Raw genomic sequence first — 27,869 nt, 5'->3', positions numbered from 1 at the left:
TAATTGCAACTGTACATATATTACAGTAAAGTGCACACCACCTAATCTACGCTATGTTACAAAATGAAGTAATGTCTCAATGTTTTCAATGTAAAAAAGCCAAGTGACTCACGTACAGAATATTAAAAAATAAAATACTAAAAAATAAAAACATAATTCCTAAATATCTGTCAGTGTGTAATATTACTTATAAGTAGTGCAAGAAAAAGAAAACATAAAAAGACATATTTCAGTAATTGTTTCAGGTAAAAACTGTTCCGTAAGGCCTCTAATCTAAGTTGGTGGCAAATAGTTACTTTTACAGATATAATGACACAATGCAGTCATTAACTATTTAAATATTGTTTCTTATTGTTTGGCCCTTTTTTTTTTACTGGATGCGGGGTTTATTTATTTTGTTTTATTACTAGAGAACTATCTCAGAACAATTATCACAGGACTAAGAACATAATTTAGCTCAGGTCAGCCCATCAACGAACCTGCTTGAGGCCGTCTCGTTAAAATGACGTCACCAAGAATGGCGCTATCCCGGATGAACAGGCCATTTCGAAACGCACTGTCAGTGATTGAATTTATCCAGCAAGGTGCTCGCAGCTAGCTTAGTTTGAGAGTGGGGTTTACCGGTCATCTGGGAACCATGATGGGATTTTTACCAAAATTACTATTAATTGCGTTGCTAGCTTTTCCAACAACCATTATTATCAAAGGTAAGTATGCACCTGCCAAGCAAGGAAAACGATTAAGTTGCATTTTACTGTGGACGTCGTAGATATCGGACGTAGGCCACCTAATAATGAGACGTTTAACTGTTTGTATTAAGTCTTTTTCTACTGCTATTCGTATGCATGCTAATTCAACATACTACTGCCAAAAGAAGGGGCGCTATCAGGCTCGTTTGATATAAGTCCAACACCAGTCATTGCATGGTGTAGCGCGCCGAAATCTCTTAACTAGACTACTGGAGTACTGCATGCTGAAACTGGGAACTAGCCAATTTGCGATGTTATGCTGACTTCTAAGCTAGTAACGAACCCCGACCACCTTATAGCTAACAGATGTAGAGCATGAGTCGACAGTGGTCTTGTTATAAATTAATGCTAAGCAGCTTGGCTTGACGTGTCCTTAGTTGCAAGCTAGCGCGCAGCATAGACACCACCTCTGAATGGGGAAAAACAGCACCGAGCAGATTTCCAACTTCCAAGCCCAACATAACAAATACATTTTGTGCTGTAACTAAGTTATACGATACGGCTAACGTTAGCTAGCCAGTGTTTTAACGGTCTGTTTTTTTTAGATGATTACAAACAGATCACTATACGGATGTGACAACATGGATTGTCCTAGTTAGCCGGTTGTCCAAATGGTAATGCTGGTGCGTGTTTTTTCGTGGCTAACGTTGCCTTGGCCAAACCTGGGCAATAGAAGAGCAATCATTTTTTCATGTCTGATGTGTAACCAGTTTAGATCCTGTTCAGATGGAAGCGTTACAAATTGACATCATTATCAGTTGTGCTATTTCGAGAAGTTCGGCTGCAGCGCCAACATTCGTTGGGTACCATTAGCCGTGCTAGCTGCCAATACATATAGCTGTGGCAAATGGGATGCAGATGGCTCATCATCAAAAACTGCGTAGTCTCTACGTGAGTTCGCTGGTAGCTATGTTTTGCGGGTAAAGTTAGCACATTTTACCACCTTACCCATTTCCCACGTTATTCAGATTCTGGAGCAAGTCTCTCCTTTTATAGATGTAGAGAAACACTGTTACAGTCGTTACCCAACCTATGTCCTGGACCCATGCTTTATACCCGCTGTGATCTGTATTCCCGGTGATTCATTAGGTTTGCTTGAATTGTTTGCCTATTAAATACAGTGAAACCACAGTGGTCCGAATAAACATGTCGGTCAGACTAACGAGCTAATAATAAACTCGACACGAATAAGGAAAAACTGCACTATGGTATTATATTAGAAAATGTGTTGTGCAACCCATGTCTCCTCTTTGCTGTATTTGATTAATTTAGTTAGCAAATTATATCTTTAAAGCAGGGCACTACATTTTTTTTGCATGACCTGCATGCTTGGGTAGTGTGAATCCTTGCTCCATCCAAAACAGGCTACAGAAGCTGCTTGGGGGCAGATTAATTTAGAGCAATGGTTCACTTTAAGTAGCAGAAGGAACTTGATACAGAGTTGTATTGGAGTGTACAGTAAATATGCTTTACTTGGAAAGAATGGCTTTCTGTGTTGGTAAATTATAATAATTTTTTTATACCTCCACCAAGGTCAGTTTGCAGCAGCGCAAGATGCAACTGAGGATGAGGAGGTGGCGGAGGATGTGATCGCTGAGGACGAAGATGACGAGGCAGAGGTTGAGGATGATGACAACACCGAGTTGGTGAGGAAAACCCATTTGGTGAAGTTACATATTGGCTTGTTGTTAAGGTTGCCTTTTAAAAGTTTGATTTACTACTTACTGATCGGTCTGGGAATCATGCTGTAATTTTGGATATTTCTTCCATTTCCTGGGATTTCCATGATTTCCCCTGCTTAATGCTTTGTGATTTTTTTGTCAGTTTTGCATGGTAATTGTCAATCTTACAGTAGCTTACAGTGTGATTCGTATTGGCTTAAGCATGTTAACCATTTCACTTCAGAGCCGCATGTGGAATTGTTTAATTAAGGTGTACATTTAGACCTACGCTCCGACCTGTAGATTGCATCAATTAGCGGAAGTTGGCAGTGTGCCTTTATATTGATCTCTACAGCAATATAGATGAATGAACAGCTAGCTAAATTCTGGTTAGTTACAGTCCAATCAAAAAATTCAAATTGAGTTTCTAATGAAGTTTTGTTTAATTATAGGCAAAAAGCATGCTCTTTCTTTCTGCGATGATTTGAAGCGATTCAGTACACCAGCCTATTAATGCATTTTACTTGTATTTGTTCCAAGCAGCAACTGCCTGCAGATTTTTTTTTTTGAAAAACTTCAAGCATTTGCCTACTTTTGCTACAGTTGTGCATGTTATTTTTGATCATTTTATACTGCTGCGCATGAGATATATTGGTAAATGAATCTTAAAAAAACACTTCAGTTTACCGTGATTTTCAACAACTTTGTCGTGGCCCGTGACTGCTTTGCCGTATCAATGTTTACTGTAACAAACACATGACACTTGGTAATTGATAAAATAATGAAAAATTATTCTTTAAGAAAAAAAACCTTGTGATTTCAAGTAGCATCTTATTGTTGTATCATGATGTTGCACATTTTATGCAGTGCAAAATGAAGGCAGCGAAGTACACGTCCCAAAATATGACTTGCCAGTAACATCACTCCAAACAATCCACACTGGTGTACTCAAGCAGGCCCTTTATGTGGCTGTACTAATTACCCGGTTCATCTCAGGTGTGCTCATTTAGGAGGCATGCTATTGCCTCCACTGACAGGGTGCAGCCCACAGCATTCTCAGATTCTCAAGAGTGCGCTTGGAGTTTTATCAGTACAAATGGAAAAAGGGGACTTAATGGCTAGTTTGGAGATGCTCTTTTTTCACAAAATATATAAAATTCATTTGGAATATAACTTCAAACCTATTTTTAGTAATTTTTCCGAACATATTTCAATTTTGTGCCAATTTAGAATAGTATTTGTTATATTTACCTATTTTTATTTTACAAATACCTCAAATAGAAGTAGCTAATTAGTCTTCCCTAGTTTTGCAGTTAACTGAAATATGTAAAATATTTAAAATTAAAATTGTTTGATTAGTATCTGTATTTGACCCAGGTCAAGTTATCGTGAAGTTATCGTGGAGGACACTCCCAGACGTGCCTGGCTCAGAGGTTTAACAGTATTTTAAGTTATTAACTATCCGATTTGTGTGAAATTATACTATTTGTCTTCTTAAACAAAAAGTGGGTTTATATGAAAATGAATCCCAGTGAAGTTGATTAGTCAGCTGTATGTTTTCATTAATTTTTTTCCTCATGACACCTATGCCGAGGGCCTTTTAATAATGACGAGCACCTACCGGACATTTGGTTCTGCCTTCTATCGTGGCCCTGTTATCTGGATACAACAGAGGACCCAAATAGTTTCCTACTGACTGAAAATGAGTCTCAGCCTCTCCCCTCATGTCTCTTTCTGTGGCCTGTGTTTCCAAAGACAGAGGAAAAAGAGGAGGAGGAGGAAGACGTCTCATCAGGGGAAGTGAAGGCCTCCCCCCATGCTGACACCACAATCCTCTTTGTCAAGGGAGAAGGTGAGTTCTTGCACAGCCATAAATTTACCTCATCATTGTCAATTGCAGCTAGGGAACAATAACCAGTGGTTCTTTAGCTTCCAGTACATCATTGTCTATTCAAAATAATTTTTAAATCAAAAGGTAGTTCTACATTGAGTACTATGCACCATATTTCAGGTAAATTGAATTTAGGTTGTATATAGAGTCATGTATATGAATTACGTCTTAAAGACTGAACCGTTACATCTGCTGGCAGGCATAACTGTATGCCTCTATCCTCTCTCTGCGCAGTTTAAAAGCTCTGAAGCGCTGAATTCTGTCCTTAACATGCAATAAGCATATCTTCCTTCTGAATGCGCACTGAAGGTCACCTCTTAAACACTGTTCTCTCTTCCCTGTCCCAGACTTCCCTGCGAACAACATCGTGAAATTCCTGCTGGGCTTCACCAACAAGGGCAGCGAGGAGTTTGTGGTGGAGTCCCTGGACGCCTCGTTCCGCTACCCGCAGGACTTCCAGTTCTACATCCAGAACTTCACCGCCCTGCAGCTGGGCACCGTGGTGGCCCCCCAGCGCCAGGCCACCTTCGAGTACTCCTTCATCCCCGCCGAGCCCATGGGGGGGCGCCCCTTCGGCCTGGTCATCAACCTCAACTACAAAGACGGCAACGTGAGCACGGAGCGTGCGCGACTCTTTAACGTAGCCTACAGGGAACCTGTGCGGGAGTTTTGGTTCCCTAAGAACAAATGTAAATCTCCAAATTAAAAAAAGATAGTATTTTACAAAAAAAGATCTCCTCCATTCATGCCTGGAACCCCCTCACAGTCCAAACTACAATAGGTCTTTGTAAGGATAGACAGAATTTCTTGTCCTTTTTTTTTTTAGACCTGTAGTACAGCGGTTCATGTGTTCCTTTACTCAGACATTACGCTCACATTCTGCACTCTTTCCAGGGCAACGTGTTCCAGGACGCGGTGTTCAACCAGACCGTGACCATTACGGAGAGGGAAGACGGTCTAGATGGGGAGACGTAAGTGAGGACCAGGTTGGATGACTGAATAAGTCATCTCTGGCCTCTGGTAAATTCACGTATGACCTTTCAGCTATGATGGCCACGCAAATAGCATTTTATGTCCACATTAAAATGGCGTAACTGAAGCACTTCTGCAGTCTGTGGGTTCTGCTTTCTTGAACTCTTTAACCTTTTGAAGATTTTTACTGTGGGACAATATTTTTTCAGCATAATTTGGTTTGTTTAATCTAATTTTATATATTTCACATGCTGTGGTTTAAATCAGTTTCTTGACCCACAACAGTTCAGTAATGTATCAGTGAAAAATAATAACAAATGTGTGCATTCTTTAAGCAATATATGCTCGGTGACACAAGATGTAATATGAACAGAGGGGTACATACTTGTCTGAACAAAGTGGTAAAATGTTGTTGAGTGGATTCCGTAGTTTTTCAAACAGGAGACCTTGTGCAGCTGAACACATCTTCCACTGTGCATCCTCATAAAATGGATGATGTTGTTCCTCTCCCTCAGGATCTTCATGTACGTCTTCCTGTCTGGTCTGGGTTTGCTTGTCGTCGTGGGGCTACATCAACTGCTGGAATCCAGGAAGGTAAGGCAGGCGCTCCTATGAGCCTGTAGCCTGTAGTACGCTTTGATTAGTTAAACTTGTTTTTAAACGGGTTTTTCTCTTAAATGAATGCATAGTATTGCAAATAGTGTGCCAGGCCTGTTAGACAGGGTTGTTATTGTGGGCATGTGCACAGACTTCTTTTTTTTTCTCTCTCTCTGTCTTTCCCTCAGAGGCGGAGACCCGCTGCCAAAGTGGAGATGGGGACGTCGAGCCACAATGATGTGGACATGAGCTGGATCCCCCAGGAGACCCTTAACCAGATCAGTAAGTCAATACGCAGTAACGAGCACACTTAACTTGGAGATCTCGGGCTACGCTGGCTCGAACGTGTTTGTGAATCGTTTCCATTGTTTCCGTTTCCCACTGCGAAAGTGAATTTGTACGATTGATCTGCTACCAAGTGGCGTTATGTGGCCACTATTTGTGTTCCTCCTTCAGCTGGACAAGGAATGGTCTTGGATTTAAGGCCTATTGATAACTTACAATTAAACAGCTTTGTAAAAAAAAAAAAAGAAAAAAAACACAAAAGCCAAAACATTCCTCTTGTATTTGCGCTATCACACCCAATCTTGGGTCTGCAGCCCACGTCATACTTGTTAAAGCATCACATGAAGCAGTTTCTCATTTTCTTGTCTTGTTCAATGCATAGTTTTCGTTTTCTGTCGTAATGGAATCCGCTGTCATACTGCTTTGCTGATTATTTCTCGCTTGTGACCGTCTTGGTTTGTCCACTGTTTTTCTGGTGTTTCTAACTGGCTGTGCTGTCTTTCTTCTTCTGCATCCCCTTCTCTCTCTCTCTCTCTCCTCGTGCCTTCAGTGCAGAGCAGACGAGGTGAGGCTTCTCTTCTCTCAGGAACACGAGTGTGGGGAAATGTCACAGGAAGTAGAGAAAGGGTTACCTTTTAGTTGGAAACCAACTGAAACGCAAGACTCCAGGGTTTAATATTTTGGTTTGCATAGGGATGAATTGGCCTGGAATGCTGTATGCTGATATAATAACTTAGTTATTTAACACTTTAGAGAGTTATTTCAGTGGGTTAGTATGACCAGGCTTGGGGACTCCTTACCATGAAAGGATGTCTTACCCTCATTTCTCAAACCACTTCCTCCCTCATTGAATCCGTTTCTTTGCGGTTGTATAATGTAACATTGTCTTGACTGCAGGAGTCTGAACCCTAAACCCGCGTTTGTCCACTTCCTCCTAACAGACAAGGCCTCCCCCAGACGGTCGCCGCGCAAGAGAGCACAGAAACGCTCCGCTGGCTCGGACGAGTGATCCTGCCGCCCGTCTCTGCCACGCGCACCCGGCGCCCGTTCTGGGAGTAAGGCAAGCAGGCAAGAGGAGGCGGAGCCTAGCTCCAACCAGCCACGTCTGTCAAAGAACTAAGAACCCGCTCCCCTCCCCTCCCCGTGCCATTTGGAGGCAGTTACAACCACTTACTACAACTGCAATATTAATCTGCTTGTTATTTATTATAGTGACTAAAGTGCATTATTATGGAAGAGGAATTGCCACAGCTATAAGGGCCTTGACTTAAACGTTTGTCCTGAGCGGAGGCAGGGCCTAGCTGATTGATTTAGAGGCAGTTGGTCTGCTTTCCAAGGGAGCAAGGCAGGATGGGATGCTGTTCTGGGCTTTTTTTCCCCCTCCTACTTCTGCAGTTGCTTTTGTTGTTTTCATCTGAGAACTTGATATTTTGTCATGTTGCAGAAAAGCCAGAAATGTATTTTATTTTTTTGGCTGTACGCGTCAGGGTACTGTCTCGAGACAGAAGGCACTCACCTTTGCTTGAAGTGCACTGAAACCGCATTCTGAAGTTTCTTCTACACGTTTGTCTAATAATGTGAGTGTGAACTGGTGAATTAAGAGGACGAAGACACAAAATGGCCTATCGTTTTTTTTGCTTTGATATTTAATTGTGCCTCCTTTGATACCTGTGTGGAGTTCGCTATAATTTCTGCATTTTGTGAGTATGCAACAAGAATGAGGTTTATTTCAGTGATGTTTTTACTGCAAGTTTCGAAAAGCACTGTCATATTGCCTGAATATGAAGTTACTAAAATGCAAAGAGCAACAGAGATTTGGGACTGATGCAAGCTTGCGTAAGAGCTCACTGGCCTTCCCAACATTACAGAATTTGTTGCGTTAACTTACACCTAACCGATTGTTTCAAGGGGGGTTTTAGACCTGGCATTAATACAAGGAAACAGTTGTGGGTAAAGAATTGTGTGAACCCACAGTTTGAAGCTGTACATGTTATGTGGTTATCGCAGTACGGTATGATTGAAAGGAAATGGAATCATGAAGAATGTTTACAGAAATAAGCTTTACCTAAACCAAGACTATTTGTGTACTGGTCCATGTCATCTGAAGAGCTGTCATTTGAAATGTAAAAATAGCTGTTCAGAATAACTCATCTACTGCACTTGTTACCACTTGATAGGCACAGTATGTCCTGGATTGTTTTAATAAGAAATTTTACGGCAATGACCACCGAATGAAAGTAAATGGTCTTGGAATGACAATTTCCCTTCTTGAAGGTATTGCTACGAAAATAAATAGTTTTGCTGGAACTTTTTGCCGAATGCTGTAGATTTAAAAATGTGTATGAATTTTTGGCAAATGCTAAATACAGTCAAGATTAAATTTTTCTATCGTCCTTGTTTTTACATTTGTGAACATTAATATGAGCCAAGATGTGCAATGTTTCTGTGATGGTGATGCTGCTGTGTAAGCTTCCGTTCACTGTTCAGTAAAGGCCTCAGACATTAAACGGTCTAGTTCCTGGACCTGTATTCCACTGCGGAAGATGGGCTGTGCCAACAGGCGAAGTAAGGAGTCCAAACGCCTTTGATTCACACCCTTCCTTAATATATCTTTATTGCTTAAATGATATCAATACAGAACAGCTTAAATTTCTCAATCTGAAGCACAGTAATACAAAGGAGGAGCAGAGTACCAAGCACTCAATTGTTCTAAACCAGGTTCTGTTTACCTGTCCACTGTGGGTGTAGCAGCAGTTCCCTTTAACAGCAAGTCACACAACTTCAACAGTGATACAGGCGGCCATTTCATCCGTTACCTCAGTCAAACATTCCTTCTGGCGTCGAGAGAAAGGAGGGAAAAACAAACGTGAGAACAGAAACGGAGCCTCGTCATTGGGCGAGACCGACATTACGGCTAAACCAATCAGAAGGAGCAGTCTGCCTAAAGGGAATGAATGAGCTCTCTTTCTCTCATATGATTATTTGAATTCACAGTGAAGTGCTAAATGTAGTGATTGGTGTTTTATTTTTCCTTGTAGAAATTTAGAATTTGAAGAAAAGTTTTTTTTTTTTTTTTTGCAACTCAGGAACCAAAAGGGAAAAATATTGAATATGTATTCTGTAAAAGCCCTGAGAGCGAGAAAAATTAACAAATTAGATTAACATGCAAAACTAGCCTAAGATTCACCCTTAGCTGAACACATAATGAATTTCACAGTTTTATATGTATTTATATATAGGAGAAAACAAAAAAAATTAATTTCTCAAACTAATAACAAAATAGACCACACAGTCTACAAACATAATAAAGATCTACATAAAGCTTTAGAATCAATAGTGATTATTGCTAATGGTAGTCCCAGGTTGAAGCTGGGAGACGATTTCATATATTTGAATCCTTGTTCTCTGCAGCATAAACGTGATAATACATGGCTTCTCCTCAAGTAACCTCGTCCCCCCCACTCTGGGTTCTCAATAAATATATTAAAAACAGTGCGTTGTATTTATGGGCATCCATAGCTACAAACACACGCACACATACAAGAAAATGGAAAGGTAATGGGAAAGCTGGGTTTCATAATGTTTCTCTCTTACCAAAATACAGTCTTGAGCATATATCATTGCACATTTACGATCCATGTCAATGCCACGCCCTGTGCCTCACACGACATGAAGAACGATTGGTGTAGAGTGTGGACTTGTGCCCAATCAGGGGCCAGCTTCCCCATCACCTGTTATTTATCCACACCCCCCTCCCCACCCCACCCCACCCCACCCCATTGTTCATCCTCTATATTGCGTTTTGCTCACAGCTCTAACACTTGCTTTAGGTTTATTGCTTCCGTTTCGTCTTTGCTGATTGCTTTTCGTTCGCCCGTTTTAGTTGCAATCCCTTTTTTTTTTTTTTGTTTGTTTTTTTTTGCTTTCAAATTTTTTGGTTGGTGCCAGATCTGAGGTCGTCTGTCCAGACGCTGCCGACCGGTGTGTGAAACGCTTCCGCTTTCCTCCGTCTGTCAGCGGTAATCCTCCACTCTCTCCATCCGACGCTAGATTTGGAGACACAGTTTTTTTGTTTTTTTTTTTGCCTTGAGGTTTATTTGTTTATTTCTGAGGTTCCTTTTTAAAAGAGAGTACATAACAAAAACGATTAAAAAAAGAAAAAAAAAAAAAAAAAACAGCCCTGCAGATGGTCTTCCGATTGTGCTCCGGAAAGCCCCGCCGTGGCGCTATTCTGGAAGGCAACGGGTGAGAAAGTGCCACGCAGGAGACTTCAGGGTGGCAGAGTTCAAGTACGCCGTGTAAAACCCCGTAGAGTAGTGTTCCACCAGACAGAGAGAGAATGTGCTGAGAGTCCTGCCCTGAAACCCCAGAGAGGCTCAGAGTAAGGCTTTACTTAGATACTAATGTTCTGGAAGACGTCTTCAAGGTTAGCGGACCGCTCGGCTCCACCTCCACCGAGGGAGAGTTGCTGGAGATTGATTGTATTGCTTTGCATCAGGAGCTTTAACGCCCCCCCCCCCTCCTGGTCTCCGTGGAGACCGGGGCCCTGCGGAGGAGCTCGCCGACGAACAAGGTGCCGTGGAGAGAGGGGTCCCCTGGTCTGCGGGCCCTTGTGTTCCAGCCAAATCAGCCGGGCCCCCCTGTTTAAGCCAATGAGTTTTCGAAACACAAATTTCCTCCACCCTCTCCCTAATACCATGCAGGGCCACCCACCAATCAGCTGGAAGATGGTTGCTAAGCACGGTTCAGAATTAAAAATAAAGCACAGCAAGGCAAATATTGCCCATTTCTCTGATAAGAGAATAATCACAACACACATAGGACTACCTTAATTCTTTCGGAGGCTTCCGCGAATGTCTCTTCCTCCGGTAAACTAGCTCAGAACTCATTCAGCTCCAAAACAAAAGCATCACACTATTTGTCGACACGGGAATTTCTTCCAGGAAAAAAAAGGAAAAACACGGGCAGCCTTTCGAATGCCTCCGCGCTGGGTATCTGTGTTGTGATTTCCAGTTATGTTATCATTTTCAAGCCTTAACCTCCCCATCCCATAATCGCGAACCGCCATATTAGCCTCTGCAGATTTAAGTACAGCTGTGGTTTAAATACATATTTATATTTTACTCTCAGTTAATCATACAAACAGGTATCTTTAAATCATTCATTAAATCAATGCTTTGTCATTTCAATTTCATTTCTATAAAGATCAAAAAAAAAATAATCATCATAAAACGCTATTTTAAAAAATTAGATTTTCCAATAAATGTAACTTGATACAAATATCTATGATAAAGAAAGTAGTAAGGCACGGGGAAAAGGGGTCGCGCTGGAAAGGTGAGTGATATGGCACGCTGGGGCTCGCCCCTCACTCCAGCCCCACCATCGGGGCTTCGCCGGCGGGCAGGACGCGCTCCAGGGAGGGCTTGGTGTGGATCTCCAGCCGACCCTGGATGTAGCCGTCCGAGGGTTCGCCCGCGGCGGGGTCGGCGGGCGGGTCGGGAGGCCGCTCCGTGGGGGGCTCCTGGGGGGGCTGCGCCGCGGGCTCCGCGCCTGGCTGCGTTTCGGGAGCCTCCCGCTCCGGGCTCCCCGTCTTCTCCGAGCTTTGGGCCTCCTCCTCCACCTCCTCCTCCCCCTCTTCCACCTCCTCCTCCCTGGAGCCGCCCGTGGCCTCGCTGTCGTTCTCGTTCTCCGAGGCGGAGGCGGAGGCGGAGGCGGGGTTGGTGCTGCCGGGCGCCGATTCGCTCTCGCTGCCCGAGTGGCCTCTGGCCCCTCCCTCCTCGTCGCCGGTGGCGTTCGCGGCCCCGCCCGCTGCTTCCGCACCCTCCCCCTCCCCCTCCTCCTCCCCCTCGCCCTCGCCCTCCTCCTCCTCCTCCTCGCGGGGCTTCTGGTGGATGCGCTGGTGCCGCACCAGGCTGTGCTTCAGGGTGAAGGTCCGCTCGCACGTCTGGCACTTGTAGGGCCTCTCACCTGAGGAGGACAGAGCGGTCACCACGGCGATGAAGGCACAGCAGCCATTTCTACCTAAGACCATTAAATACAGCATGTGTAGAGGTATACGCAAACTCTGTGTAGAATACATTTCTCCCAGAGGGAGCTTCAGGATCGAAAAATTAATAGCTAAATACAATCCAAGTGGGCATTTTTTCAGATATTCTGTTTTCATATGCATTTTCACGCCCTTACAGGGTGCTTCAACATACACAGTAATGCTAGCCTGTTGATTTATAACAGCTGCGGTCAGGTTCATTTCACAGATAATGGGCAGTACAAGTCCTCAATGTAATTACAGACTGAACTCTAGTTCAGAGGTGGGCAATGAGGGCCATATCTGTAACAGGCTTTCACGCCAACTTTTGACCTTAATTGCTTAATTAGCCCTGACATTTACAGCATCTGACATTTATGCTGCATTGCTTAATAAGCGCATGGATGACAGCCAAAGATTGTTCTCGTGTCCCTATATGAAGCGTTTTACTGTGATAACATCTACAAGTGAACCAGTGTGGGTGCATACAGCCAATTAGCTCATTTAGCCAGGGTAATTGGTAGAAACAAGAGCCAGCATACACACCGGCCCTCCAGGACTGGAATTGCCCACGCCTGCTCTAGCTGCTCATTCCTGCCTGTAGCATTGTAACTGTGGCAAGGGTTGCTATGCTGCAATGCTGCTGGTACTGCTGCGTACCTGTGTGAGAGCGCATGTGTCGGGTCAGGTCTTGCAAAGACCAGAAGCGCTTGCTGCACACGTTGCAGATCTTCTTCCTCTTGTCGGCTTTGCTCCCGGCCCCGCCCCCCGGCTCCCCGTCGCCGCTCTTTGGTTCCGTGGCCCCGCCCTCCTCGTCGCTCTTCTCCTCCTTTTCCTTCTCTTCTTCCGAGCCGCTGTCCGCCCCGCTGGCGTTCCCCTCGCTCTCCGCCGCCGCCCCCTTCTTCGCCTCCTCCTCCTCCTCCGCCTCCTCCTCCTCGGGCTCCTCCTCCGCGGGGGGGCCTCGGGCTCGGCTGGCCTCCGCCGAGCGCCGCGTCACCTTCCTGACCAGCTCGGCCGCGCCCTCCGGGAGGTGCGCCCTCTCGTGGCGGGCCAGGGTGGTGGCGTAGCGGAAGCTCTTCTTGCAGCTCCTGCAGGTGTGCTTGGGCTCCTGCGCAGCGGCGCTAGCGGGCGCCGCGCTGCCCCCTGCTGTCGGCTGCTGGTGCTGCTCGCCCTCGGAGAACTTGAAGTCCATCAGCTTGCTGGCGAAGTTGAGGTCCAGGCTCTTGTTGCTCTGCGAGTCGTCGTCCTCGTTCTCCTCGGGCTCGGCCCCAGCCCGGCTCGGTGTCTCCCCCTGGTGGCCCGGCTGCTCCACGGGGCCCGGCTCTGTCTGCTCCTTGGGGGTGGGTGTGGCCGGGTTCTTCTCTGACTCGCCGCCGCTCGCGTTCAGCGCCTCAGCCGCTGGGAGCTCGGTCTCCGACATGCTCTCTGAAAAAGACTCATCTTCACTCATCTGTACAGCATGACTTCACCCGTCTCATCCTGCCCATTTCAAGTATAATCAGACTAAACATGTCTGAGGATTACGACATTTTAAAGGAGTACCATGGTGATTTTCACACTTTCTCGGTTTTATGTGCTATTTGCACAAGAGGCATTGAAGAAACACAATGAGTAAAGTATTAAATATGTCCGTTCTGTATTTTTGGAGAAATATGCGTTTTACATTTATCGTCCTATTTTCAACCGGTTGAGAAAGTTGTCAACTTGGTGCGTCACAAACACAGTAACCACTCCCCTTTCCACGCCCCGTAAACCCATGGATAACTCGAGACCCATAGTTTGCGCCGCTGGCTTACGGGCAAGATGTTTTGTTGTTGCCTAAAGACAACTGGGAAGTGTCACGTTCAACCACCATGTTACTCCTTTAAAGTCCACTCAGCCCTGTTGTCTATGAAAAACAGTTTCAGTGAATTATTAGCTTGAGTGTTACCAAAACTAATAATCATTTGCACCTGGGAAAAGTAATTTTAATGAATTTTAAATTTATAAAATGAAAAAGATTGTCCAGCGTCCAGATTGATGTATTTTTTCTACTTTATTCAAATTTGTCCACCTATAATTTTTTTTCAGTTATTTTGTATAGTATTTGACAAGACAGAACTTCATCAAAAAAAGGCATCCAAAAAAGCACATCACCTTTTAAAAAATGCTCAATGCATTTTGTTGAGCACATAGTTCAACTATCAAATAAGCAAAAGAGTATTGGTAATCGTCCACTAGAGGGCGATGCAGCAGAGCAATTACACGGCACGGGTCGCTGAGTTGCAGCTTATTAAGGAACCTTACAATGGCTCAGCGAAGACACAGAGATGAGTGTGTGTGTGTGTGTGTGTGTGTGTGTGTGCACGCAGACCCTGGGCCACACCTGCACTCTCGCGTGACCCGTCGTCTGCTTCCCTGGGCCTAGGCATGGCGCCGTTGCGGCGCAGCGTGCGATTGGCCACGCCGTGCTTCCGCAGCAGGTGACGCTCGCAGTTTGACTTGGTAGAAAAGAAGGCTTCACATTTGGGACAGGGGAAAGGCTTCTGACCTGCAGGCCAGACAGACAGACAGATATTAGACTGTGCTCCTTGCAAATTAAATACGCCAGTGTTGCAGTTTGCCTTGTGATCAGACTGAACATTTAATTGGCTTTCAGGTTTAAAGAGGACATAATAAACTGATCTTGCATGATTTCAATTTATACAGCGAGGAGAAAAACGTCAAATTATGCCATTAAAAGAGACACTCAAAATGGAGGAACACTGTCTTTCTCCATATTGTATAATAAAAATATAAAATGTTTTATTCTTTTTCAGTTTATGAAGAACACCAAGGCACTGTATATTGCCGTAGAGAGGCCATATTCCCAAACTTTGACTTTGCACCAACCCTATGATAACCTGATAATCAGCTGTGAATCATTAATGACAAATGATTTCTCTCAGCTGAAAGAAAAGGAATGAGAACTTCTTCCAAATCTTGGACGTTTAGAAGCATATCTCACAGTCAGATGAGTGTGACTGTATCATATCACATTTCTTTACATGTGCAGTGTTTTGAGCACTTCATTTTGGGGACGAGTGATGTTGCTTTGCGATGGCGGCTAGCGTTCGGGCCTGGCTCTCGTCTTACCGGTGTGCGTGAGCATGTGTCGCTGCAGAGAGCTGGCCCAGGGGAAGACGCGGGGGCAGAAGGGGCAGGTCATCTTCTGCAGGGAATTGGAGTAGGCGTTCTTCTTCCCCTTGGCCTGCTGCTGCTGCTGCTGCTGCCGGTCGTCCTGGCCCTCCTTCTCGTCCTCGCTCTGGCCGTCCCTCTCCGCCGCCTCCTCCTTCTGGGGCGTGGCCGGGCCGGGCTGCAGGTAGGGGCTGAATTTGTTGGCGTCGGTGGTGGCCAGCATCTTCTCCACGCTGGCGAACTCGCCGCTGGACTCCAGGTCGAGCCCGTCTCCCGCGGCGCCGGCGGCGGCGGCCAGGCCGCAGTCCGGCCGCTCTTTGCAGCGGGCGGGCCTCTTGGCAGCCCTCTTCTTGGAGCCGTCCAGAGGGGGGTCTTCCGCGGGCCCGTCGAGGCCATCCTCTGCGACGGGCGGGTCGGGGTCCGCCGCAGGGCCTTTGGGATTTGCGCTCTTCTCCGCGGCGGGCGCCCTGCTGCAGAGGCTGCTGGGATTGCTCTCCCTCTTCAGCAGGTCCGGGGCAGCGGAGACCGAGGAGATGATCTGGGCGATGGAGGCCAGCGGCGGGAGCTCCTTGAGGGTCGCCATGGCGGGTTTGGGCAACAGCGGCTTCAGCCTCTGGGATCGAGCCGCGCCAGAGGGGGCGCTGGCGAGCGGGGCGGCCGCGGGGAGCGAGAGCTGGTATGGGGCTAACCGCTGGGGCTTCTCCTCCGCGGGTTTCTCCGCCTCGTCTTTGGCCTGGACGGCCAGAGGGCGAGGGATGTCCACGCTGCCGGGAGTGGGCTGCTCCACCTTTATCTCCTTCCCGGTCTGGACATGGGGCGGGGCTTCTCTCTTCGGCCTCTTGGGAAGGGACAGGTCCATGGGCTCCATGGAGCAACCGTAGGGGGACGGCTGGGTGGGGTGGATGCCTTCCATCTTGACGCCCGGCGAGGCCCCCGCGCCCCCGACCCCGCGGCTCTTGCTGGAGAAGTCCAGGGGCTGGTCCAGATCGCCGGCGTAGAAGCCCGTGTCCTCCACCTTAACCGTGAGAGGGGCGGGGCCGGGGGGCAGCCCGTTCTGCGTCCCCGCGGCGGCGGCCGGCTGCAGGGTGGCGATGTGGTCCTCCATCTCCCACTCCTGCACCTCGGGGTGCTGCTTGAGCAGGTGGTGGATGCAGTTCCTCTTGGCCAGGAAGGCGGCCCCGCACTGCCGGCACTCGAAGGGCTTGCGCTGGCAGCCGTTGTGGGTGCGCAGGTGGATCTGCAGGGCGCGGTAGGTCTTCAGGTCCTCCCCGCAGTAGCGGCAGGTGGCGTCCCCGGCGCTGGCCGACTCCAGCAGGTCCAGGGTCCCGTCGCCCTTGGTCACGTACTCGATGTTCTTCTCGATCTCCTTGCGGGTGCTCTTCATGTGCTTCTTGCGCAGGTGGCGCTCGCAGTTGGCCTTGACGGTGAAGGGGTAGTGGCAGACGCGGCAGACGTAGGGCCGCTCCCCGCTGTGGGTGCGCAGGTGGCGGATGAGCGTGGCCTTGTCGGGGGCCACGTAGTCGCAGATGTTGCACTGGTAGGGCGAGATGCCCAGGTGGTAGCGCATGTGGGCCTGCAGGACCCCCGAGAAGGCGAACACCTGGTCGCAGAAGCGGCAGGGGTACGCGTTCTTGCGGGCTCCGGCCTTCCTCCCGCCCGCGTCCCTCTCCTCCGCCTCCTCCTGCTTGATGCCGCGCCGGTCCGAGTCCGTCGGCGTCAGGGCGTCGCCCATGCAGTCCGCCTCCATCTGCGCCTTCTCCATGGAGTCCTGGCTGCTGAACGAAGACGAGGAGGACGAAGAAGAAGAGGAAGAGGAGGAGGAGGAGGAAGAGGAGGATGAGGAGGACTCCCCGGGGGTCTTGATCAGCTGGTTGGGCGGGGGCGGCAGGCTGGGGCTGATGGAGCCGGGGGAGGCCTGCTGGGCATTCATGAGGGGGGGCGGCGTGGAGGCGGCCAGGCTGGTGCGGGGGGCCACCAGGGGCTTTGGCTTCAGCTGGGGCATCTGCTTATAGCTGGACTGCGTGGCGCTACAGGGGGCCTTGGACAGCGGCGGCAGGGTGATCTGGGCGGGGGCCGCCGAGGCCATCCTCAGGATCTGCTGGATGTCGGCCAGCTCCATGCCCTCGCTGCAGATGGGCTTGACCACGGCGCCGCTGTCGGGCTGCAGGACGAAGCCCTTCTGGAAGGGCTGCAGGGACAGGATGCTGAGGCCGCCCCTCTGGGACAGGCCCTGCAGGGAGGCGGGGTCCAGCACGGGGAAGCCCAGCCCGCCGAGGCAGCCCGCCTCCTGAGGTAGGTTGGACTTGGGAGGCTCCACGTGGATGACCCGGATGCTGTCCAGCTCCGCCTGCCGGGCCTCCTCCTCTCTGAGCACGCTCTTCACCCGGGAGCTGTGCTGCAGGCCCAGGGACTCCAGGAAGCCGGCCTGCCCCGCGTCGGGGGGCGTGTCCGCGGGTGTGTCCACGGGCGGGGGCGACTCTTCGGGACCGTGTGTGGCCGCGTGCAAGTCCAGGGCGGACTGCAAGGGGAAGGCCTTGTTGCAGGTCTCGCACACGAACCGGTGGAACTTGCTGGTGCATCGTCGGAGGTTGGTCTCACACCAAACCTGTCAATCAGACGGTTATAGGGTCAGACTCAATGGGAAGGAAGGGGCACGGTCACAACTAGGCAGCTCAAAGAACGGTTAAGGCAAGGGTGTCCACTCCTGGTGCTCTGGAAGCAGGAGAAGATAAAAAGGTTCAACCAAGACCTGCCATTCATAATCTCCATCAAATTGCTCAAATTTGGAACGCAAGACCTGGAGACAAACCTGTAAACCTGTGGATCTGCACTCTTTCAGACGTTAGGCTCCAGAGCCCCGGACACTCACCTGGGCGATGTGGGGGAACTTGCGGCAGGAGAAGTCGATGAATGCCAGGTCGTTGAAGCCCACGGGAATGGAGGGGTTGTTCTGGATGAAGGGGTGCCCGGCGGGGTCGGTGGGCAGCTTTTTGTGGATGGCGGCGTTGTGACGCAGCAAACTGCGGTGCGTGCGGAAACTGATGCAGCACAGGTCGCATCTGGAGGGAACAAGATCATCATCGTCACCATCATCATCATTACAAGTATCACAACCAATCTGAAATGATTGTTTCTCGGCCCCAACTGATGATATTGACCTGTGATGACCTGTGCATCATTTGGTTCCCTCACAGATAACTATTTAAAAAGAATTAAGACAGCAATACTATACACTCACCAGCCACTTTATTAGGTAAACCTGTTCAACTGTGCGTTAATGCAAATATCTAATCAGCCATTCATGTGGCAGCAACTCAATGCATTTTGGCATTTGGTCAAGACAATCTGCTGAAGTTCAAACAAAGCACCAGAATGGGGAAGAAAGGTGATTTAAGTGACTTTGAACGTGGAATAGTTGTTGGTGCCAGACGGGCTGGTTTGAGTATTTCAGAAACTGCTGGTCTACTGGGATTTTCACGCACAACCATCTCTAGGGTTTACAGAGAATGGCCCGAAAAAGAGAAAATATCCAGTGAGCTTCAGTTCTATGGGTGAAAATGCCTTGTCGAACCTTGAAGCAGATGGGCTACGGCAGCAGAAGACAACCTGGTACTAGCAAAGTGCACCTAATAAAGTGGCCGGTGAGTGTATATTCATGTTTGAGGTATGCAGGCATACGTGTATGCAGGGCTGGTTCTAGGCATAGGTGACAACGGTGGCTGTGTAGGGCGCCATCTGTCGGGAGGGGGGGGGGGCAAACAAACAGGAAAATCACCCCCCAACCTGGTCCACTCCCCAGTTCGCAATCTGGGTTAGGCTGGCAAAAAGGCTTGATCCATCCCTGCATAAATGCATGTAAGTATCTATGAGCAAACACGCAGGTAGCCAAAAGATTTCCTCACAGCATTTGGAAGTGCATACCAAGCGGACACTTCATAGGCTGACCAGCAGCGAAAAAGGTCCACTTGCTGCGCAGGCGGCATGATTTGGCCTAACTTAAATCCAGCCGAGAACCTTAGGGACAGAACTGCACTGGGAGAGCGAACCTTCTGGCTGACGTCCTAGCCTCGTCCTTCTGGCTGCTTCCCTAGCCTGGTCCTTCTGGCTGCTGCCCTAGCCTCGTCCTTCTGGCTGCTTCCCTAGCCTGGTCCTTCTGGCTGCCGCCCTAGCCTGGTCCTTCTGGCTGCCGTCCTAGCCTGGTCCTTCTGGCTGCTGCCCTAGCCTGGTCCTTCTGGCTGCTGCCCTAGCCTGGTCCTTCTGGCTGCTGCCCTAGCCTGGTTCTTCTGGCTGCCATCCTAGCCTGGTCCTTCTGGCTGCTGCCCTAGCTTGGTTCTTCTGGCTGCCATCCTAGCCTGGTCCTTCTGGCTGCCGCCCTAGCCTGGTCCTTCTGGCTGCTGCCCTAGCCTGGTCCTTCTGGCTGCTGCCCCAGCCTGGTCCTTCTGGCTGCCGTCCTAGCCTGGTCCTTCAGGCCCGGTTCTGCGAGAGTGTCAGCGATGACCTCGGCGTGCCCTGTGTCGCCGCTAGCCTCGCGCTCGTTAAGCGCTGACAGGGACAGCTGCTTATTGTCTGTGACGCGCCGCGCGGCTCTTATCGGGCCGCGCCGCCTGGGAGGACCGCGAGGAGGTGTCCGCAGGGGGCTCTAATCTCCTTTATCTGGGCAGGCACTCCACTGTGACTGGGACAGAGGTGGCAGGCCGCCTAATCGCCCGTGCCCCTCCCTCCTCCCGGCCTCCTGTTCCCCAACTGAAATCTGATTCGCGGATCCCGTTCTCATGTGCAGATTCTCGGTTGCTCGGCTACGAGGCCACGCTGACTGACACTTCCATTTTCGTTTCTTTTGCCTCGCTGCCGTTTAGCAGAAACTGTTACCCAGAGCAACTTTCAGTTTCACAAAAGCCGGAATAGCAATGCTGACATGCTATGTCAAAATATTTATCAAGCCACCATCATCAGTTTCTACTTCCTCAAGACCACAGATCAAACAGCACAGGGGATTTTGTGCCTGTACAGTACACGTTTGTGTCTGTGTACAGTTTGTTCTGTACAATGTATGTTTGTATGATAATAATTTGTAGAATAATATAGTATAAACTTACTGTGTATGCAGGTGAGTGTATGTGTGTGTCTGAGCACACCTGTGTGTCCTCATATGTAATGCATGTGTGAATACAGATGAGTGTGTGTGTGTGCATGTGTATGTCTATTTAGGTGTATGTGGATGTGTATATGTCTTAGTATGTGTGTGTATGTCTACGTGTGTGCTTGTGTATGCCCGTGCATGTGTGTGTGAGTGCATATCTGTGCGTGTGTTTGTGTGTACAGGCAGACTGTGCAGCTCCCAGGACTCAAGCCCATCCCAGGATTAGCGCTGCCGTGTCTAATCCCGCGCAGGACGGCTCACACCCAGATTACCGCCCCCCGCCGTGGGAGACCCGGCCGTCTTCACGTCACGTCCTCTTACGAAACGGGATGAGCGCTAAATTAGCGGCGCTTCCTCAAGCGTACACGCAGTTCCAGTGCAGAGGCAGCTGTACTGAAAGCCTTGGCAGTCTCTTTTGTGTGCCTTTTGTTTCCTGACTGGACACTTTACTGTGCTGGTATTGAGAGCCATTAAATCTTTTTTTTGCCGGACAATGGTGCTTGGTGCTGAGGACTGCGGGGGGCTGTGGTGTTGACTGTGATATGCTATCCCCCCCACCACCACCACAGCCACCCCCCCCCCCCCGTCTCCAAGGCGCCCCTATCTGGGGGTCCAGCAGTCAGACAAAGTCCCCTCCGACTCCCTATATCCCCTCGCCCCCCCGCAGCCCCGCTCAGTAACCTGCCGACGGTCTCTGATTCATCCCCCTCCACCCCCTTAGGAGCAGCCAGAAGTGTGTGGGGGCAGGGGGGTGGGGGGCACGTTAGGGAGGTGGTGGAGGGAAGTCAGCCCTCACGCACACACCGAAGTGCTGACATCGGCCCGTCCGGACCGGGGCAGACCAGCCCGGGCCTACGCGGGGAGCGGGGAATGAATCCCGCATTCTTGGCGGGAGCGGCTTTTATGGGCGCTGACGCGCTCGCCGCTCGCACAATAGCCTTTAGTGGGGAAGCGGGACTTAAAAGCCCTCGATCCCCCCCCGCCCCCCGCCCCCCCCTCCTCTCTCGCCAGCCCCGCGAGCCGTTGGTATGCTCGAGGAGTCCGCCCGGCTCGGATATATTAAATTATAGCTCCCTCCGCACAAAGCGTGCTTCTGTGGGCCGCCTCCACCGTCTCCCGGCAACGGCGGAGACGCTTCTGAAAGCCCCCAATGTCTGCCCTCCCACGGCAACCAGAGGCGCGCGGCAAAGGGCCGCGAGGACAATGAGCCAATGAATGCGAATATACCTTGGCCAGCACAAAGGGATGCTGAGGGGTCTTTATCAAGGGAGCGTCTGTTAATTGCGCACTTTGGTCTTTTTGAAGTCGTTTTACTCTCGCTCCCTGTAGACTGTCGCGGGCCGGGGGAGGGGGGAGGGGGGGGGAGACCGTGCCGAACCACCCCTGGATTCGGCGTCGGAGCGAGCGGCGGAATCCGCCCTGCCTCCGGGCGAACAGCGCGGCGCGAGGAGGCGCCGTCGCTCCCGCATCGCCGAGGAAACCCGGCGGGAACCTGCCTGGTGAGCGCGGCCTGATTGGCCGGGGAGCTGGGAGGCGACCCAAAGGCTGACCCCCCCGGGCGACGAGATGGGTTCAGACACCGTTTTCCTGACCTAATCACTGGGGCTCACTGGCTGACAATAGCAGGTTAGTGCAAGTCACGTCATCACACCACAGGTTGTCATGGTGCGTCTGTACAGACAAACTGATGACTGACGGCTGCAAGGCTTGAAATTTGGCCCAGAGTTCAGTAACTTACAGAAGCCCATCATATCTTATGTCGCGTTGCTTTAACCACTGAAAATACAGACGTGAGAAAATATGAACGTGGATATCAATTTGCAGCTGATTACGTTTTTATTACAACATAAATAAAACGGAGAGAAGCAGAGAGAGTAGAGCTCCCCGAAGTCAGGCGTTTGGAGGTACTGCGTGCACGCGTGTGCGTACCACGTACCAAGCGACGTGACCGCAGTCATGCTTACAGTAGAGTGCAGGTGTGTGTGGGAGTGTGTGTGAGCGCGTGCATTGGTACCTGAGCGTGGAGTCTGGGTGGGAGTCGATGTGGGAATCCAGGTCCAGCTTGCAGGCGAAGGTCTTGAAGCAGATGGGACAGGGGAGCGGCTCCTCCTCGGCCTTGACCTGGTCCAGCTCGTCGGCTAGGATGTCCTCCGGTACCTGGGACAGACGGACCGTGGTTACCGCCACTCAGCAATGATGCAATAAGAGGAGGCGTGGTCAAAGGCAGTGGGGCAAAGGGGGTGAAAGAAATGGGCATACCCTCTTGCTGGGCGGCATGTCTGCCCGCTCTCCCTCGCCCTCCAGGCTGGGCTTCCTCTTGGCGGACGGCCGCCGTCGCTTGGTGGGCGAGGGGGGGCTGGAGGGCAGGGCTGTGTTGGGGTCCTTGTCGTGGATCTTCATGTGTCTGCGGGAAGAAAACCCCAAAACTTTAACACCACCCTCCGGCTTCACGTCATCAATAAACACCAATGATGTCCAACTGTTTGGATTGGTATGGACATCTTCCGATTTTTAGGTGAGTCTTCCACTTAAAGAATGCATATGTGCTGTTCTATCAGGTCTTACAGATATTGTCTTGCATGAATATCCATGTGGAACTTCAAAAATGCAGAAGGTAGGGCTGCTAGGTGGCTAATCCTGTTAAGGCACTGTTCAAGTTCATGGAATGGCCCCATGGTCCTGTACCAAATTCAGTTTGCTGGGATGCCTGTGTTTTGCCATTTACCAGCGCACCCTGCTGGTTGATTGGACGCTCGCAAATCCGGCTGTTCAGCAGCACATAAAGCCTCTTCCTCCTACTCATGTCTGTGTGAGACGGACTTGCAAAGTGCGTTGAGGTAAGAAGTGGAGGCTCACAAGAGCTTTGGAGTGAAGCACAAAGCTTTTCTGCATTCTCCCAAATTGATAGCAGAGTTTGTGGAAAAAATTCTGATTAAATACGACTGGGCACGACAAATTTCGGAGAACAACATTTTAAAAATCTGCGTATGGTGTCAATTAGTATATGAAAACACAGTAGGGAGAGGATGTTAAAGCTACACCACGTAAATTATTCTTCTTCCTGACACACATACACATTTTAAACTATAATTAAAGCTAATAAAACCCAAACAGTAGCATTTATCCCCTCCTAAAACCCACCCAAACCAAGCTGAAGAGCTGCTGTACACAGAGACAGGTCTCCCTTGTTTATGATGCAATTTTCCAAGATGCAGGTCTTGTGATGTCCTCGCACCCCCAAAAGACTCCTGTGATGTAAGCGTGTCTATTTTGCATCTGTGGTGTAAGGAGTAACAGTTTTCCGGCGCACCCAGCTATCTGTCCCATGAAGTGTCCACACAGTAGATTTAGTAGTCCGGGGATTGGGAAGGAGCTACTGGCTCTAAGCGGAACACACAGCTTCCCACTAACTTGGGTCGTGGTGTCATGCTCTAAAATGTGCACTCACATTACTTATATGGTTATAAGTCAAATGTGCCTGGGAAAATAAGAACATAATGCAACTGTGTCGTTAACACAGAAACGGGGCCAGAAATTAAACTGCACACATCAAACACATGGTGAATGATAAGATCAATGTGAACATTGCCGACTGAGTCCAACTATACTTCATTTATGGGATTTACCTTCTTGAAGAACAAGATCAAGTGCTCTTTCCTTAACATACCAGCAAATCAAGTTTTTTTAATATTATGCACAAACAGTGACTCACTTGGTTCAGAGTTTAATTGCGGTAACCCAGCTCTGCGATTTGAAGCTACCTCAAGCCGCAGCCCCAGCCCATAAACCACACTGAAGCCCAGGCTAAAAATAAATGCATTATTAACAGCTGACCGAATGGGCCGCGTATATTGATTGGAAGACAGTAGCTGCAACCCGACACCGGTTGAGCGCGCTGCCCTTCTTGGCGGTAGCAGCCCGCTCAGAGCGTTAGCCGCGGAGCGCGGGGCCCCAGAGCTGTCAGGGCGAGAAGCCCCTGCTCATTTGTGGGTAAAACCCCCACGGGGCCCATTTACCAGAGCGATCCCCCGCGTCTCCCCGCGGCGCTCAGCGCCGGGGAGGGGGAGGGGGGCGGGAGCCGAGGGGATGCGGTAATTGGGCGTAATTGGCGTGATTATCGGGGCGGTTTTGACATGCCTGTTTAAGGGCCTGATTTGGAGCCCGGGATGCGACGGCTAGGAAATCGACGGGCGCGATTATCTGTTCAGGCATCTGGACCCCGAAGGCCGGCCGTCCGACCGACCGCGGACGGGTGAGAGCGCGCTCAGCTCCGCCGGGCCGCGGGGGCCCCCGTCGAAACCGTGACGGTGCGGCGAGGTGAAAAAATGCGCACTTTAAGAAGGCAGCGGATACGACGGGCTTCTCTTCCCACCCTCGGCCGCTGGGAGAGGGGAGCCGGGTTTTGGCCCTGGGAGAGGGGAGCCGGGTTTTGGCCGCTGGGAGAGGGGAGCCGGGTTTTGGCCCTGGGAGAGGGGAGCCGGGTTTTGGCCGCTGGGAGAGGGGAGCCGGGTTTTGGCCCTGGCCGATGTTCTTCAGCTGTTGGGTCGTGTCACGCGGGCGGAGCGCGAGCTGGGGGGGGTGGGGGGCGGGGGGGAGAAGGGCGGGGAGGCGGGGCTGAGCGACAGGGAGGCGGGGACGGCTGGGGGAAAGGGGGCGGGAGGAAGAGGGAGGCCCCGCTCCAGTAATTTTAGGGTTGGGTGCCAAGCTTCTGTCCCGGGAGGATGAATGGGAGGGACGGGGAGGAGGAGAAGAGAAGTGAGAATAAGATGAAGAGATGGAGATGGGAGAATAAGATGGAGGATGTAGGAACAAGCGAGCACTGACAGCAGAGATGGCAGACCTTGAAGGCACGCTCAGCTTAGGCCAAACTAATATGCAGAGAGCGCAAAACGTGGTTTAAAAAGTTCACCTCACGATAAACAACGTAAAACTTAGAATAAACTAAGTATACACTCATTTTTTAGGACAGTTTAAAAAAAAACTGATTTACATCAATCTCAGTCTACCTCTCTGTCTGTCTCCACCCTTAGCTCAAGGTTGAATCTGTCACCTTAGTAAAGGTGACACATTATGACAAGTGGGATGGGGAACAAAACCCCAGTGAGACACAGCAGGGAGCGTCACACGCCCCTTCACCTCCAGAGATAAAGACACGCTGAGCTGGGAAAAGGCCAGCTGGAGTGGCTGCGCGTGTGTGTGTGTGTGTGTGTGTGTGTGCGTGTGTGTGTGTGTGTGTGTGCAGTGGTGAGAGAGCCGCTGTGCTCGTGACGTAGAATGTCGTGTGCATCTGGGGTGTGTGTGGTGGTGTGCGTCTGCTGTGTGTGTGGGGTGTTTTTCTCACAGTTAATGTGAGAGGTAATGTCAGACAGCCCAGTTCTGCAGGTCTCGGTTTTCACTCTGCAGCAGGTGGTTATTAATAGCAGGCAGAGAGCTGGACGCCCGTGCAGAAATGTGGACCCGACAGGCCGCAGCCTGTTCTCCCTCAGCCACCATACCTGAGCCCCAAACATGACCTGCGAGAGGCACCAGCACACTGCAACCGGTTAAGCCGACAGACAGCGAATGGCCCGGGGGCAATTCCCCCTGTCCTCTCCATCACTTTTCCCTCAACAAATACTTTCATTGTTAAATTTCCCAGGCGTGAAGTCATTTTTTTTTCTATTGTCACGTGACGTTTACAAGATAAAATGGACAGACTGGAGGACAGCTGACATCATGCACACTTTAAAGGAAACTTGCAGACTAGAAAACTTTCATTGTTAACTTGCACATTGCTGCTAAAAGTAAACTTGTAGCAGTGATGCGCAATTAATTCCAGAGCTAATCTGATATGCGCATTATATTTTACTTAATCGCTATTACCCATTTATCACATGCTAGCTTGTCAGGCTTCTTCTGGATCTGCTCACGTGTACTACTTTCTTACCTCACCCAGAACTACTGTACTTCTGCCCGCTTTGTGAGAAGGGGCACAAAACCGGCTAGATTGACATTGACATTAGAAAGCTAGCTAGTAGTACTTAGCTAAAAGGCTAAAGTCAGAGATCGTGGCCACACCCCCAATCCCTGAAAATAAAATTTGATGACAAATATTGCAGTCATTTTCATTCATCTATTCATCCTCCAGTTAGATACTGTGACTAACAGAGCTTCAGATAATAAAATTGGGATGTATTTTTTTTTCCTGAATATGAATTTTGAGCACATGCTCTTGGACAAATGTTGCGCAGAGCCTATCGTGATGCAAATTCTATTTCCCAATCTCTTCCCACTGTCGTATTTTCGAATCCTTACACAGTTCCAGTGCACTTACGACAAGACGGCCCATGTTAAGCGACAACAACAATGGAAGGAAAGCATTGTTCAGATTGGACGGAACACAATACTTATTAACCAGAGTGAATCTGATCCCATTATAGCACGGAACTGAGGACAAAACGGTTCGACCCGGTAGGGCAAATATCGCCCACCCCTCCCCGCCCTCAGATACACAAGGTGATGAGCTCATATCCGTGGAACAGCATGCTGTCCAGATTAGCGGTGTTAAAACCGGGCCTCTCTGCCTGCTGGACCGCAGGTCGCGACCCGCTTACCGCTGCCCTGGCTGGACTCCTGTCGTGCGCTGATGCGAACGTGTGATTATCCCGGGTCGGCGGGGGCCGCTGTCAGAGCTGTTCAGACGTTAGGATAGTTGTGACGCGGCTACGCTGGGCTACAGTGCGAGACGAGGATCAAAAAGCCTAACGAGTACGGAAACTTCTTAAAATGGATCATAAAACGAGAGCAAATCACCTCATTTGTGAATTTATTAGACAGCTGAATTTACATTGTGGAATATTTGGTCGTTTCTCTTAAGAAATGACTGTCTTTATTGAAACAGGTATATATATATATATATCCATGGCTTAGAGTCCCCCTGCGCAATAACCAGTCAAGATAAGATGGAAGCTGTTATTTGTCCTCAGTAAACATCTCTATCTATGATGCCTTTTGGATAATGACAATTGCTGATGCACAAACAGGCTAGACCAATCCCGCTTTTCTGAAATTCGAATGCAATACCTTTAACTGGAGAAGGGGGGCGCTGCACTTTCAGATCCAGGCTCATTCTGGATAAAGGGTCGCATCAAGGGTATCATTCATTTTGCTGAATCCAGGTGACAGTGAAGGGTCACCGTGGAGTTCAATTAAATGAAATGATCAAATCAAAATCCAGCGTACCTCCATCGAACAGACTAAACAAATTCATATTTTACTAATCACACTCTTCGAATGCAACACTGTACCCTTTCAAGCACCAGTACAATACATCCAAATAGGGTGTCCTTCCAAATGAAAACTGGAGATAATGCACAATCACTTGGAGAAAGCCCAATTTCAACAGAAAAAGTAT

General features: G+C 49.5%; 2 protein-coding genes across 8 annotated transcripts in view; one reads left to right on the top strand and one right to left on the bottom strand.

Annotated features, from left to right (window-relative positions):
• The first annotated feature begins 512 nt into the window (after window positions 1-512).
• Window positions 513-8,548, top strand: LOC135252627 (translocon-associated protein subunit alpha-like). Of its 2 annotated transcripts, XM_064330934.1 has the most exons (9): window positions 513-707; window positions 2,283-2,395; window positions 4,166-4,262; window positions 4,649-4,911; window positions 5,196-5,272; window positions 5,789-5,867; window positions 6,059-6,152; window positions 6,706-6,720; window positions 7,097-8,548. In XM_064330934.1, exons 1-9 carry the CDS (start codon window positions 638-640, stop codon window positions 7,162-7,164), a joined length of 876 nt encoding a protein of 291 aa, XP_064187004.1. In that variant the 5' UTR covers window positions 513-637; the 3' UTR covers window positions 7,165-8,548. The 2 variants fall into 2 exon arrangements, with proteins under 2 accessions (XP_064187004.1, XP_064187005.1); XM_064330935.1 differs by lacking the exon at window positions 6,706-6,720 and having other exon boundaries at window positions 514-707.
• A 190-nt stretch (window positions 8,549-8,738) lies between these two features.
• Window positions 8,739-27,869, bottom strand: part of LOC135252625 (ras-responsive element-binding protein 1-like) — a 68,808-nt gene continuing 49,677 nt past the window's right edge. For 5 of the 6 annotated variants that reach the window (XM_064330923.1, XM_064330925.1, XM_064330927.1 and 2 more), the window contains 7 exons: window positions 22,736-22,880; window positions 22,491-22,633; window positions 18,206-18,395; window positions 15,295-17,941; window positions 14,546-14,710; window positions 12,841-13,605; window positions 8,739-12,176 (listed from right to left, as the gene is read on the bottom strand). In XM_064330923.1, the coding sequence (XP_064186993.1) occupies window positions 11,521-12,176; window positions 12,841-13,605; window positions 14,546-14,710; window positions 15,295-17,941; window positions 18,206-18,395; window positions 22,491-22,633; window positions 22,736-22,880 (4,711 nt within the window). In that variant the 3' untranslated portion in view covers window positions 8,739-11,520. The remainder of the gene's footprint in view (window positions 12,177-12,840; window positions 13,606-14,545; window positions 14,711-15,294; window positions 17,942-18,205; window positions 18,396-22,490; window positions 22,634-22,735; window positions 22,881-27,869) is intronic. The other variant, XM_064330928.1, reaches the window with a different exon arrangement.

This window comes from Anguilla rostrata, chromosome 4 (genome assembly GCF_018555375.3).
Source record: "Anguilla rostrata isolate EN2019 chromosome 4, ASM1855537v3, whole genome shotgun sequence".
In the NCBI taxonomy this organism is placed as follows: domain Eukaryota; kingdom Metazoa; phylum Chordata; class Actinopteri; order Anguilliformes; family Anguillidae; genus Anguilla; species Anguilla rostrata.
This window is presented reverse-complemented; position numbering and strand designations above follow the sequence as displayed.

Bases quoted from the DNA above. Each gene is read 5' to 3' on its own strand.
- LOC135252627 (XM_064330934.1), top strand. From the start codon at position 638: ATGATGGGATTTTTACCAAAATTACTATTAATTGCGTTGCTAGCTTTT. The intron at 4,263-4,648 runs GTGAGTTCTTGC...TCCCTGTCCCAG, and splicing joins CCTCTTTGTCAAGGGAGAAG to ACTTCCCTGCGAACAACATC. The intron at 5,273-5,788 runs GTAAGTGAGGAC...CCTCTCCCTCAG, and splicing joins GACGGTCTAGATGGGGAGAC to GATCTTCATGTACGTCTTCC.